We start from the raw sequence: 14,116 nt of genomic DNA, 5'->3' as shown, positions 1-14,116 counted from the left end.
TTTACAGGGGAAGTGATCTACGTTTAACGCATGAAAGCTGTGAATATACAATGACATGTATTGATGCCGGTATGGTGCTTAACCTCGTAAGCCCTATAAACGTTATCGTACAACGAAAATAGCCAATTAGATCGTTCTATTTTCTATTCATTGTTTCAGTACAACACCAGTACAACACCAAAAGCAGCAGTAGCAGCAGCAATGTTCCACATGTCTTGGTCTCTGAGACAAGGAGAATTACCATTCAGTTATCGTCCATCATTTACAATCAATACCAATTACAGAGGTGTGTGTGTGTGTGTGTGTGTGTGTGTGTGTGTGTGTGTGTGTGTGTGTGTGTGTGTGTGTGTGTGTGTGTGTGTGTGTGTGGGGGGGGGGGGGGGGGGGTCGCTGCCATTTCCCTGGCAACTGTTCAGACGTTGCGGCCGCTGATCCATGAGTAACTGAGGGACGAACAATGCCTTATTAATGATCTGTCTTTGGTTTATCTGCTGTACAGCTCTCCAGCAACTCGACAGAGATTGACAAGCATTGCTGCTATTATAGTGAGAGATCCAATGCAACTCACTCTCCACCTGCTTGAACAACCACAGTCGCACATACCTGCAGAACACAGCACTTTTTTTGTGCGTGTGTGTGCACACAATGGATATGTAAATGTGGTATTGTTAAAGAACCCTCCAGGTGCTTTGGCTCGGTTTTCGAGATTGCACTGCAGAATATCCTCCTCTGTTTTAATTGAACTCAGAGAGTGTAAAGAATGGACACTCACAGGTCCATTGTTATACTCTCTTGAGTTGAATTAACAGGAGGTAGAAGAGGGGAGAGGAGGGGAAAGAGGAGAGGTTGAGGGAAGGAGGCGCATCCAGGGTGTGGTGGTGATGCATGGGCACTGGGCCATTTCTATACTTCTGTGTTGTGTGGTGCGCAGTGGGATCCGTCTGTTTGGGGGTCTTCGGTTCCAACGCTCAGCACGCTCCCTCGCCATCACTGTCTGGCTCCCAGCAGGCAGCTGATGGCATAATGGGATTGTGCGCCGTAGGACAGATAGTCAGTGCAGAGGCCTATCGGAGAGAGAATAATGTACCCATCGTTTTCAGTTGTTTTGAATGTCATTGTTGGGGCAAGACATTTAGAATTGAAATGTGACATGTTGTTTTTTTGTTTTTTTTCATCCATGAGAATGACTCCTTTAAGCTCGGTTGTCCTATCAGCCGATAACAGACGGTAACATTTATCTTATTTCACAGATAGGATCATTGTTCTGGGTTTTTTATTTGTTTTTTTTTTCCTTTTTTTCTTTTTAATGCAGTAGCTGACTTTAGTTGGTAATGTGCTCTCTGAACCAAAGTGCTTGTAAAGAAAAAGTGCACTGCCGACTCCGAGTGCGGACTATAGTGATTTATCTCTAATTAAGAAATGTAATCGCGTTCAAGCAATCGCAAACTGAACGCTGTGATGAATTGCAGTCCCAGGCAGGGTAAAGGGAATAAATTGTAGCCACCGTATAACCAACAGCACTATTGTACATCTGTCACAGGAGCTAAACAGGCAATGTGACCCCGGGCTTTGTGAGAACGTCCACCCTGACCAGCATCTGAGAAGGCAGCCGTTAGCCGGCCGTCTTCAAAGGCTAAACTAAAGTGAATCTGGGCGGAATGAAGGCGATTCGGGCACTGAAGCCTCTCACAGAGGTCCTTGTCTTAACCTTAATGCACGCTGCCAGCTCCTGCCCTCTTTTACTCTATAAGGACACAGGCTACAGGGCTGCGATGGTTTAATTATTGCTGATCAAGACAGAAGAATGAATCGCACATGCTTTTGCTGTAAGACATGAATGAAAGGAGCACATCTGTTTATACATTATTTCCATAGCGATTACATTTTTGATTGATGTATAATCGAAAATAGACGATCTACAAGCGAACAGAGCGCATGGCGAGCTTGTAGATCTATGGGCTAATTTCAATTACGCCTGATTTTATTTTATTTTATTAAATAAAGCGTTTGCCCTATGGCCAAAATAGCACTGTAGGTATATTTTGATGCCAATACGTATGTGCTTTTACTCAAGTAATATTGTGACTACTGTACTTTACTTGTAACAGTAGCCCATACTTCTACATTGTGATGTTGTTACTTTAAATACCTGAGTACTGTACTTCTTCCACCACGGGCCCTCTGTGTAGAGTGCACTAGGGTTTCAAATTAGCCCAGCGCAGTGGTACAGTATATTTGTATCAACACAAGGCTAGTTTCAAATGGTAGAAGCACGGCGCTGCAATGTTTTAAAGATGTAGGGAAATGAAAACGTTTTTCCACACTTGTAGAGCATATCCGTGGTCATATGGGAATTCCTAACAATCTGTGCCAAAACAATGGGACATTTTCCAATTTTGTTTCCAATACGTATCTGAAAACATTATAGGTTAGAAATAAACTTTGCTGCCTGTCTCTCTGTGACTTGTAAACAAACACACTCTGTGCGTCGCGCATACAGCGGAGCTACGACCCATAGCTTAAAGGGATGCAACGCTCTGATTGGTTCAGACACACACAGCTTTCCGTTTCAAGGTGAAACTTCAAAATAAAATGCCCCGCAAAGCCATTGCTGCACCCCGTCTTTAAATGCGGAAGTCTTGCAATCAGCTTTTACATTCCGGGGGCTTGGTCGTCTGACTGCAGCTCCCAAAGTCCCACATCCCCACACAGGTGTGTACTGTATATTCTGTAGGCAACTCCACATGGTGACCATTACTGAGGTGCAGCTTTACACCTCAGCACTGATTAGCTACATCTGGCCTACAGGGCACTGCATCTATAGATAGAGAACATACATCTGACAAGCAACCCATGGGACAACCATCACTATGGTGCCCCTTAGTCAGGAATTAGTAACTGTTTCCGTTCCTGGGAGAAGATTGTATGAAGGAAATTAATGAATGGCACTGGCTGTTTGGGGGCAAATTATATGAATATAGACAAGTTGGAAATGAGGCTAATCGTATGTTTATTATTCAAAGCAAAGAATTATGCAAAAGAGAAATAACAACAAATGCGCTGATTTCCTGTATAGGGTTCACAGTGAAGCAACCAGATTTGGCAGCTTTGTGGTTTGCCTGGATCCAGCATCAGCTCATTCTAAAGTTCTAGACACCACCCAACATCTGCTTATGTTTATGGGAAGTGACAGCACATGAAACGCACCTCTAGGAGAAAACGATTCCCCATCTGCCCTTTTTAATAATTGCATTGCACCTGCTTACTCAAAGCACTTTACAATGGTCCATTCATTCATACAACAGTCGGCGGCAGCGTCCTTACTTCCCACATTCACACACCAACGGTGGCAACCACTGGAGGAAAGGTGGGGTTCAGTGTCTTGCCCAAGGACACTTCGACATGTAGACAGGAGGAGCCGGGATTCGAACCGCCGACCCACGGATCATTGGACGACCTGCTCTACCTCCTGAGCCACAGCCGCCCGAAGTACCTGGAGTTGTGTATCAATGACATTCTCTACCCCCCCCCCCCTTCTCTCTCTCTCTCTCTCTCTCTCTCTCTCTCTCTCTCTCTCTCTCTCTCTCTCTCTCTCTGTCTCTGTCTCTGTCTCTTTCTCTCTCTCCCCCACTCTGTCCTGTCTCTCCTCTCCTGGTGTTTTGGCACAAACAGCCTCCTTGCTTAATGCTGCATTCACATGGGATCAGGCAAGCAGTAGACAAACCGGAAGTTATTTTAGTGGACGGGAGCAGGACGGTAAACGGAACAGGACGGCACGGCAGCACCAGAACCGGCGACGGTCGGTAACGGCAGACGGCATCAATGTTAAAATATTTAATCTTTTTACCGTTCCGTCACGTCATGTGCCTTTTTGCCGCTTGCACCGTCTATACATTGCCTCACATTCCATGTGAATGCAGCATCAGTCTGTGTGATAAATGTGCCATAATTATCCTCTATACCGCTGAGGGTCGGTCTGGTCCACCCATGAGGAACAGACCGTGTAATGCGCATCTCTGAGTGTCGGTCTGGTCCACCCATGAGGACCAGACCGTGTAATTCATACCGCTGCACCGAGGAGACACCGTGACGCTGATGCCTTGTGACAACCTTTCTGTGAAAAGTTCTCCCGGAGTGTATAGTTGTCAAGTTGACGCACTCTATTGCGAGTGCAGTACTTTCATCCGACGGAGCATTGGTCCGAACGACAACCTACCTCCTCCCTCACCCTAACCCTAACCTCCCCCGGGGCAGACACCTAAACCTAACCGCAACCCTCTCCCGACCCGCAGCGCACCTCGGAGCATTACTCCTTCGGAGCAATGCTCTGTCGGATGATAGTATGCCTCCCCTCTATTGCTTGCTGCAGTCAGTGGTGAGAACTAGTAACTAAGTACTGTATATACTCAAGGACTATAGTTGAGTATACATTTGAGGTACGTATACGTTCCTTGAGTATGTGAATATTTCAATGAGTTATATTTCTACGTTATCTCGGAGGCTATATTGTACTTTTTATTCCACTACAATTATTTGAAAACATTAGATTCTTTGTAGATTTAGTTTATTATTATTATTACATACATACATTAAAACATACATTAACCACCAACCACTTTTCTGCATAATAACTTATTTAAGGTACTGGCTGCAAAATAAGTATATTTTTAGGTATATTATGCTAATATCTTTGTACTTTTACTCAAGTCCATTTTTGAATACCCCTTTTACTCAAGTAAATAGCCACCACCACTGCAGGAGTTGATTTGCTCGCTGCAGTTATTTATCAGCCTCCTGCACCAGCGGTGCCTCTGGCCTCAATCAAGAACTTAGTTGTTTTTATTATTTATTAGCTCTGAGGAAAATAAGGCTAGCACCAGAAAGTGCATGGTGTTTGTGTTTGATTTCCTTCATCGGCATTGTGCGCACGCGCGGTGATCAAACCGCTGCTTGTTTCTGCAGACATTTGCCTCGCCTCTCGTTAGCGTTAAATCTGGATCATTCGTTTTATGAGACTTTAGTGAAGGCTGAAGATTGTGGGGTGGGGATGTTTGTTTGGGGCTTGATTTATAACAGTGGTTTCAAACCTTTTTAATTGAATTGATCCCCAGTTTAATATGCATTTAGCCAGACCCCCATTTCATTTTATTTTAGGCATTTGCCTTTGCAAATGCAAGGATGAAACTCATTGTCTCCCCTATAGTAAGTCAGTGCAAGCCCCTAGCATGGGACCCCGCCTGAGTGAGTCTATACATATAACAAGACTATAACTGGCCAATATTGATGATCAGGCATCTCCATATGTATGGGCATTGCCATATATGGGCTTAATATTGATGACATCACGGATCTCCATCCCTGATGATGTCACGTGATGACCAATCAACTGACTGAGGGGAAATGCACGATTTCATAGTAAATGCGACTTGCAGTCGCAATATAAAAAGTATATTGATTGAAAACCTTGTATGTTCAAAACCAGTTTTGTTGTAATGGGTTGTTGTGAGCTTGTAGATGGGCTATTTTCACTACTTTTGTGCAACACTCTTGTATGAAGTTGACCATTGTTTGTTTTTTTGTTTGTTTGTTTTCACTTACAAGAATATTTAAAAAAGGATACACAAAGTCAATAAAAACATGTGAAGGAGAATGCCTAAAAAGCCTCCAGGGGCTTGAGAAGTGGCATTCTCCAGGAATATTTGTACATTCAAATAGGATACAAACTACATCAGCATTGTATAATGCAGATCTATTACAAATAAAACATTAGACATTATCACGCAGAGAAAAAAATATCAACAATATTACTAGAAAAGAAAAAAGCAGAACATATCACAATATAGTTAGTTTGACTGATTAAAACGCGTAACCCGCATTTTAATCAAATACCCTACGCTGCCGAGATTGTTGTATTACCTTTAGAGCATACGCTGAATTATTTGGGCTTTTGATCCGTGAAAATCCGGCGAAAAAAGGTTCCCCCGTTTGCAGTGTTGGGGAGTATTAAGCTACATGTAGCTGAGCTACGTAGCTTAGCTACATTTTGCTGTAGCTTGTGGTATTTTAGCTACATTCATATTTGTGTACCTCGTCAAGTAGCTCAGCTACTTTTTGGGTCATTTTTTGTAGCTTAGCTACTCAAGTTACAAGCTACAATTTTAGGGAGCAGGGGTCTCCCAGAGGGGAGGAGGGGTCTCCCAGAGGGGAGGAGGGGTCTCCCAGAGGGGAGCAGGGTGGGGGGGTCTCCCAGAGGGGAGCAGGGTGATGAGGGGTCTCCCAGAGGGGAGCAGGGTGGGGGGGTCTCCCAGAGGGGAGCAGGGTGATGAGGGGTCTCCCAGAGGGGAGCAGGGTGGGGGGGTCTCCCAGAGGGGAGCAGGGTGGGGGGGGTCTCCCAGAGCAGAGCAGGGTGGGAGGGGTCTCCCAAAGGGGAGCAGGGTGGGGAGGGGTCTCCCAGAGGGGAGCAGGGTGGGAGGAGGGGTCTCCCAGAGGGGAGCAGGGTGGGAGGAGGGGTCTCCCAGAGGGGAGCAGGGTGGGAGGATTGGTCTCCCAGAGGGGAGCAGGGTGGGAGGAGGGGTCTCCCAGAGGGGAGCAGGGTGGGAGGAGGGGTCTCCCAGAGGGGAGCAGGGTGAGAGGAGGGGTCTCCCAGAGGGGAGCAGGGTGAGAGGAGGGGTCTCCCAGAGGGGAGCAGGGTGAGAGGAGGGGTCTCCCAGAGGGGAGCAGGGTGAGAGGAGGGGTCTCCCAGTGGGGAGCAGGGTGAGAGGAGGGGTCTCCCAGTGGGGAGCAGGGGGAGAGGAGGGGTCTCCCAGTGGGGAGCAGGGTGAGAGGAGGGGTCTCCCAGTGGGGAGCAGGGTGAGAGGAGGGGTCTCCCAGTGGGGAGCAGGGGGAGAGGAGGGGTCTCCCAGTGGGGAGCAGGGGGAGAGGAGGGGTCTCCCAGTGGGGAGCAGGGGGAGGAGGGGTCTCCCAGAGGGGAGCAGGGGGGGAGCAGGGGTAGAGGGGAGGAGGGGTCTCCCAGAGGGGAGGAGGGGTCTCCCGTATGTACATTCTCAATTTAACGCTGAAAAATAAAAAGTAGCTGAGCTACTTTGAGCTACTTTTTCCATGTAGCTGTAGCTTTACAAGCTACATCTCTCCAGGTGTAGCTATGTAGCTTGATCAAGCTACTGCCATGGTGAGCTACTTGTAGCTTTACAAGCTACGCTTTCAAAGTAACTTGCCCAACACTGCCCGTTTGTTATGATCCGATCGCAGCACAAGAGCCTCCTCCATGAGGAGTTGTAGTCCATTCATTTGCATTGGCCTCAATTTCCCAGAAGCCCTAGCAGCCCACAGCATGTGTTGATTTCCGGTTTCATCATCAAAACGAAACCATCTAGTCTCTATCTCCGCGGCAAAGACAGAGTTTATTTTTATTTATTACAATACGGCGGATTAAACACAAAAGGCGGGAATGTCGTAAATAGCAGCGCCAGTAACCTGGATTAAACAATTCCCGGCAGTCAAACTGTTAAGTCGCAAAACAGTAAACCTCTATTGAATGGAGAAAGAAGAGGAGATCCGCACACCGTTTTAAAAGCGCCCAAAATAATGTATTGATAACAGAGTGCTCTACTCGGCTCCGCTCTGTTGTCAATACATTATTTTGGGAGCTTTTAAAACGTCGTGCGGATCTCCTCTCTTCTTTCTCTGTTATTTTTTGGATCCTGCACCCGTAATTTGTGGATGTGCGTGCCGTGCACCCTCTTGACCAAAATATTGAATGGACCCATTAATCTACAGAAAAACATATAAAGTTGAAATAAATATGAGGTTTCTGCCTGACAGCGACAATATATCGTTTTTTAATGGATTGTACATGATTAATGATTCCTGAAGTACTCTATTCTTTGGGAAACAAAAACCCTAACTATTTTGGAGACAAACATAAAAACAAATCAACTTGTAATACATATTAATTCAGCAAATAGTTGTTTTGCCAAGCCGCAGGTATGCAAAAGCAGTTATGTTTTTAGGGTGTCCGTATATACATGTCCCAACCTCGTGAAGGCGATATCTCAGCACACCTAGAGGGGATTTCTTATACCTATTTGGGGCGGGAACCCTTTTTGGTGTTAGCATTATGTTATGCTTTAGCTATTGAAAAATAGCAGATCTACAAGCTTGTAGGTCTGCTATTTTTGAAAAATCGAAGAACCACTGACATAGAAACATAGCTTTTTCAGAAAACTGTCAGGATGTCAAAATGGGTTAAAACACCCAATACCTCACGTGACCCAATACCTCGGAACACCCCCCCCCCCCCCCCCATGGCCACTTTTTGTGCAGGGTACAAATTGTTGCAGTGGCACAAATGTGGCACAAACCTTGGCCAATCCGTGAGGCCGATGGGTTGGGTTGGCCAATCAGGGAAGCCTGGGACAGACACAGGTTTCTGGAATGTAGCCCATAGTTATAAAATGAGTCTGGACAGATATGGATTTTAACTGCAACTGGCATGATGCATGATGCAACCGTGGTACGGGTTTTCTATAATTCAGCAGTTTTTTCACCATCAATTAATTCCTGAGCCATTTTAATTAGGGTTCAATCAATGAAGTGTTGTGTGTTTCTTTCGTGTACATGTTTCCATCATGTGCAGAACATATGTATTCAGACACTTTGCCAAAGCACGTCAAGCCAAACTATTCAATGATCAATGATATAGTCAATCTTGTGTAGTACCTTGTGTAGTTTTCTCATCTCATCATCATCTCATCAGCGTATGCTCAGAATAGCTGAATAGCTGCCGTTGTCAGACAGCTACTGTACTGACACACACACACACACACACACACACACGCACACACGCGCACGTTTGTGTTACTATAATTGTGAGGACATTCACGTTTTAACCCAAACCCTAAAGCCGAAAATATACAGATCTACAAGCTCACAATGCGGCACTCTGCGACACGACGTGAGCTTGTAGATCGGCTATTTTCAGCATGCGTGTAGAAAGAAAGTGAGGCATAACTCCAACTGTAACCCCTAAACCTAGCCTTTAAATGTGTATTCCTATAGCCAGAACCCCAAACGGAATCTTCTCCTATAATTGTAACACACACACACACACACACACACACACACACACACACACACACACACACACACACACGTGCGTCTCATTGTGCATAGAAAACGTTATTTTCCCCCGACGGAACATTAATGCCTTAAGATTCAATACAAACGCACACATGTTCATTTTCTTTTACTTCAGAGACATCTTGAGGCATATCATACGAGTGCACACCATCGTTCTGACAGCCAATGTCATGTTTCCGCTCAGCCTTTTTATCCCATCTCATAAAACACTCTTCAATCTATCCTGGCAGCTCTCGGAAACCCCCCCATGGCCACGAGGAACGTGGCAAAAGAACCAAGTGTATATCTCATTAACACATGTGATGAAATATTAATCACCGTGATCAGACATGGCAACCCGGTCCTCAGGGGAGTGCTATGAGGTTCAATCAAAAGGAAAATGAGAGATGGCTTTCGCTCGGGGGGGGGGGGGGATTTTAAACCTGCATGTCCTGTGAAGTGAAGCTACACATGCTAACAGTCTGTCAATGCCTCAGCCGCCACACTAAGGTCAGAGATACATACCGTGGAAGGTGAATCAGAGAGGGAATAACATCTAGTCGGATACGTTTTTGAGTGGTGCAACCAGCTAACAACCAGCAATGTCCGTGTAACCCACCCGCTATGTGGCCATGAGCACGAGTATATGACTATAGAGTACCAGTAGGGGGCGCCAGAAACAGAGAGAGGGCTAGTGCTGCAATGGTGCCTGCTAATGAGAGAGAGAGACAGAGAGAGAGAGAGAGAGAGATGGGGGGGGGGGAGCTGCACCACTCAGTTCACACAGGTGTGATTTTTTCATTGGCCGGTGACGTGTTGATATTTTTACCCATAATGCATACTACCCTATTAGAATGCAATATGGAAGGCGGCGGTGCTGAGTAACGAGATCTAGAAGCACTGTCAGATCTCACTTCTGACACCACATCTGCCTTGATTTTTGTATCAACCCTTTTGGTATTAAGTGGCTCAGGGGTAGAGTGGCAGGTAGAATGGCCGGATGGGGAATCGCAGGGTTCCCAGTTCGATCCCGGGCTCCCCCAGAGTTGGTGTCGAAGTGTCTTTGAGCAAGACTCTGAACCCCTAATGGCAGGTGTAGGTTGGTGCCTTGCATGGTTTCATCAGTGTATGTATGTATGTATGTGTATGAATGGGTGAATGCACTGTAAAATTTATGTAAAGCACTCTGCGCTTTGGATGAAAGCGCTATATAAATGCACCATTTACATTATGGATGTCGCTGAGGTATTAGAATCGGTCTTGAGCACAGTGGGACTCAAAAGTCAACACCCTCTTCCGACACTGCACCCGCCTTGTTTTCAAAGTGTGTAGCTTGTTTTTTTAACTTGTCTTCAATGTTTCTAATGCCAACATGTGTTTGTTTTGAATCCTCAGGTGAGTGAACACGCAAAGCAGGACCTCAAGGACGGACTGGCTCTCTATAACACAGACAATAATGTGGGCTTACGGAACGCTTGGAACATCATCCAGGCAGAGGTATGCTTTGTAAACACACTGAACCTTTTCCTAACTGAGTACCACAGACGGAAAACTGTTTAAGTCCAAATGTCATTCTGATCCCTCCACGAAAAGGCCTCGTTGTCCTGACCCCTTATCTATCATTTATACATTATGGATAAATAGTGTGGACTTAGACTGTTTTTCGTCTGTGGCATTCAATTGTAAACCTACAATTAGGAATGTGGTCCTCACAATGTCTCAAATTCTACTATATATATATATATATATATACTTTTGTGGACATTTGCCCGCACGTGTACAGTATACTGAGTATAGTAGGTACACACACACGCACACACACACACACACACATACACACACACAAACGCGCACACGCACACGGCACATGCACACACATGCACACACAAGCACAGATGAAAACACACGTTAGCACACATAATATTCAGCCCCTCCACCCCCACGGCACAGCCCGTCTCATGGACCATGCATGCATGCATTCATAAGTGAAAGAGAATCCACTTTGCTCGTTCGCAGAATCCATTTTGTTTTAATATGTTCGTATTAATGTATTCCTTGGCTTCCAGCGGTAGCATTATTGGGACCTTGAAAGCCCTCGACGTCTGCTCAAATACAGAAGTATGCTTATATTTGTTAGATACAGTAATTACTGTAGGCCTCCGACCGGCCGTCATAATTACAATACTCGTCGAGACAATGTTTGTGGTTCTTTTCAAGTTTGTGGTGGTATGATTCACCCTGTGTGGGTTTGTCTGTTTCTGTTTGCTCTGCTCTGTTTACCATGTGTGCACACTGCACACATGGCCTTGGTCTTTTTACAAAGGCTGTCTCCAATAATACTTCTTCTGTGTTGGTTTTGCTTTATATTGTTCTTACATTGTTCTCACGTTGCTTTGTCTTTGTTTTCTTTATTTTGTATTTCTATCCGGCACGACTTTATCCATGAAGTGCCTTTCAAATCCTATTTACAAGGTTGAATTAGTTACTTGATACATATTATGTTATTTATTTATGTTGTTTATAATGTTGATGAATTGAATAGGTAGGACCACAATGGAAACAAGTCTCCAGGACCTTTTTTTGTGTTGTCCTTTTAGCCTTAGTCTGACTGTACCTCATGCTGTTTACATTTCGGACTAATAATGTATTCAATCGATCAATCAAAACCCTTCCTTCCTTCCTTCCTTGCTTTGGCAGTGGAAGTGCTGTGGGGTGATCGCCTACACGGACTGGCACGAGGCTCTGAAGGAGAAGGTGGTTCCTGACCGCTGCTGTCAGGAACATTACCAGGAGTGTGGGCGCAACACCACCACCATGTTCTGGAACAGGGTGAGCACAGCTGGCTTTCTCAAAGTGGGTGTCATCACTGCTGTGACACATAAGCCATGCAGGCAGTGGTATCGAAAGTTATTTTTTACTTAAAGGCAATATAGGCAGAATATAAAATTACAGATCTGTTTGTGTATACACATTACACACACTCCCCCTCCCCTCACCTCTCTGGCAGGTGTCACAGTGATTGCTGTCGAACACTAACGAGCATAGAGCGAGTTTAACACTTAATGTATGGTCCAATCAATAAACTCAGTGCACATTTCCCTTTGAAGTTCAAAGGGATCAATTAAGAACTCTGGCTGAGCTCTCCCCCTCCCCTCACAGAAATGCACGTCCCTGCCCAGGATGAATGTCAACATAAACAGAAAATGTAAATATAAACGGTGGAACAAAACCAAAATGGGATGTGATGTGTCTTGCCGCAAGGAAACACCACAGCACAATACTATAGTGGCTGAAATTAGGGCTATAAATATATAAAAAAACTTATATTAAAAATAGGCTAAATGTTACCTATATTACCTTAGAGTATATCTTAGGGGGAAAGATTTGTATATTTACATACCGTAATATGACATAAATGTTCTATAAAGTAATAACAATGTAATTCAGAGGTGCCCTGAGACAAAAACGTTTGAGATCCACTGCTCTAATCAATACACAGAACTAGAGATGCGCCGATCGATCGGCCACCGATCATGATCGGCCGATCATGCCTGTATCGGATCGGATCGGATTCTCAAAATAAATCAAAATTGCCGATCAAAATGCCCGATCAAAACAGACAGTGGGACAGTGGCAAGTCTCCTTTAAGGGGGCGCCTGTTTTTGCAGCTCCGGTCGCTGTTGAGAGCTTGGGAAAAAAGAAGAAATAAGTTACAGGTGGAGATGAAGTGAAGGGAACGGACAAGCAGATGCAAGCTATTAGCTTGGCTTGTTAGCTTGAAGCTAACATCACAACCACTGGCTGCTGACAGTGTTTTTAGCCATAGCAACATGTAGCCTGCCAGTGCCCAGTGCTCCTCCTCCTCCCCGGAGAAGTGTGTGGGAGCCCTGGAGACGGAGAGCACGGCCCCGACCTGCACCCTCCGGCTCGCAGCCTCGCACTGAATGAGAAGAGCAGCCAGGCGAATCCCCGTCATTTGCATTTTGAACGGATCGTTCACGGAAGTGACCGGATCGGTTTCGTTCACCAAAAATAACTAGTTCTTTTGATTTGTTCGTGACCGACTCATCTGCAGCGCAGTTCGCTACGCGTTGAGAGCTTGTAGATCTGTATATTTTTGCAGCGCTGGTGTCGGGGTTCGTTCACGTTGTCAATAAAAAAATTACTTGGATTAAAGGCGGAGATGAAGTTAAATCAGTGGGTTGAATCAGTAGCTACACGCTAATCTAAGCACTAAGATAACGATCAGCGAGCCTATACAGTATACAAGTGCTAACTCTAGCAGCCTGCTTTTTATTTTAGTCTGTACAGTGAAATGTTCAGTTGTCTGTGTCCGTGCACTGAACATGTACGGTATGTTATTATTATTATTATATTTTTGTATTTGATGAAAGAAGAAAGCTACAGTTTACTCTCCAAGTTGTCTCTAAGACAGTGGTTCCCAAACCTTTTCACGTCAAGGACCCCCAAATTGACACTGATCACCAGCCCACGGACCCCCATTTGAAAAGATATGCCAGGGACCCCCATAAGAAGATTGTAGCAGTGATTCTCAAATTTCTCCACCAGTTTAATTTCAAGGACCCCCAGTTTGACTACGAACCCCCATTTAATGCCACTTCTATCTCTGAGACCCCAAATTATATTGTAAAATCAATGTTAACCCTGACGGGTCCATTTGGTTCCAAACTATCCTTTTAGCTGGGGACCCCCTGGAACTCCCTCAAGGACCCCTGGGGGTTAGGGTCCCCACTTTGGGAACCACTGCATTTTGAGTCTCTACAGTTCACTCTGTAACCTCCAAGTTGTCTCTAAGATAGTCTAGAGTGAAATATTGCACGTTGCCTCAGCTTGCAAAAAAACTTTCTCATCTCCTAATTTTTATACTTACAATGTCAATGATGTGTAAGAAGAGTACAGTAGAAACTACAGTAAGTATATATGCTACACAATGGAAAAAAATATGGATTTCACGACGCTGTGATCGGTCGGTATCGGC

General features: G+C 45.1%; 1 protein-coding gene across 3 annotated transcripts in view; it reads left to right on the top strand.

Moving 5' to 3' along the window:
- The window catches only part of tspan9a (tetraspanin 9a), a 307,238-nt gene that overhangs the window by 277,917 nt on the left and 15,205 nt on the right, over positions 1-14,116 (top strand). For all 3 annotated transcript variants that reach the window (XM_083763888.1, XM_083763889.1, XM_083763887.1), the window contains 2 exons: positions 10,513-10,614; positions 11,815-11,946. In XM_083763888.1, coding sequence (XP_083620014.1) covers positions 10,513-10,614; positions 11,815-11,946 — 234 coding nt within the window. The remainder of the gene's footprint in view (positions 1-10,512; positions 10,615-11,814; positions 11,947-14,116) is intronic.

This window comes from Protomyctophum parallelum, assembly GCF_964188405.1.
Source record: "Protomyctophum parallelum genome assembly, chromosome: 4".
In the NCBI taxonomy this organism is placed as follows: domain Eukaryota; kingdom Metazoa; phylum Chordata; class Actinopteri; order Myctophiformes; family Myctophidae; genus Protomyctophum; species Protomyctophum parallelum.
The sequence above is the reverse complement of the archived record's forward strand: the minus strand, read 5'-3'. Positions and strand labels throughout refer to the sequence as shown.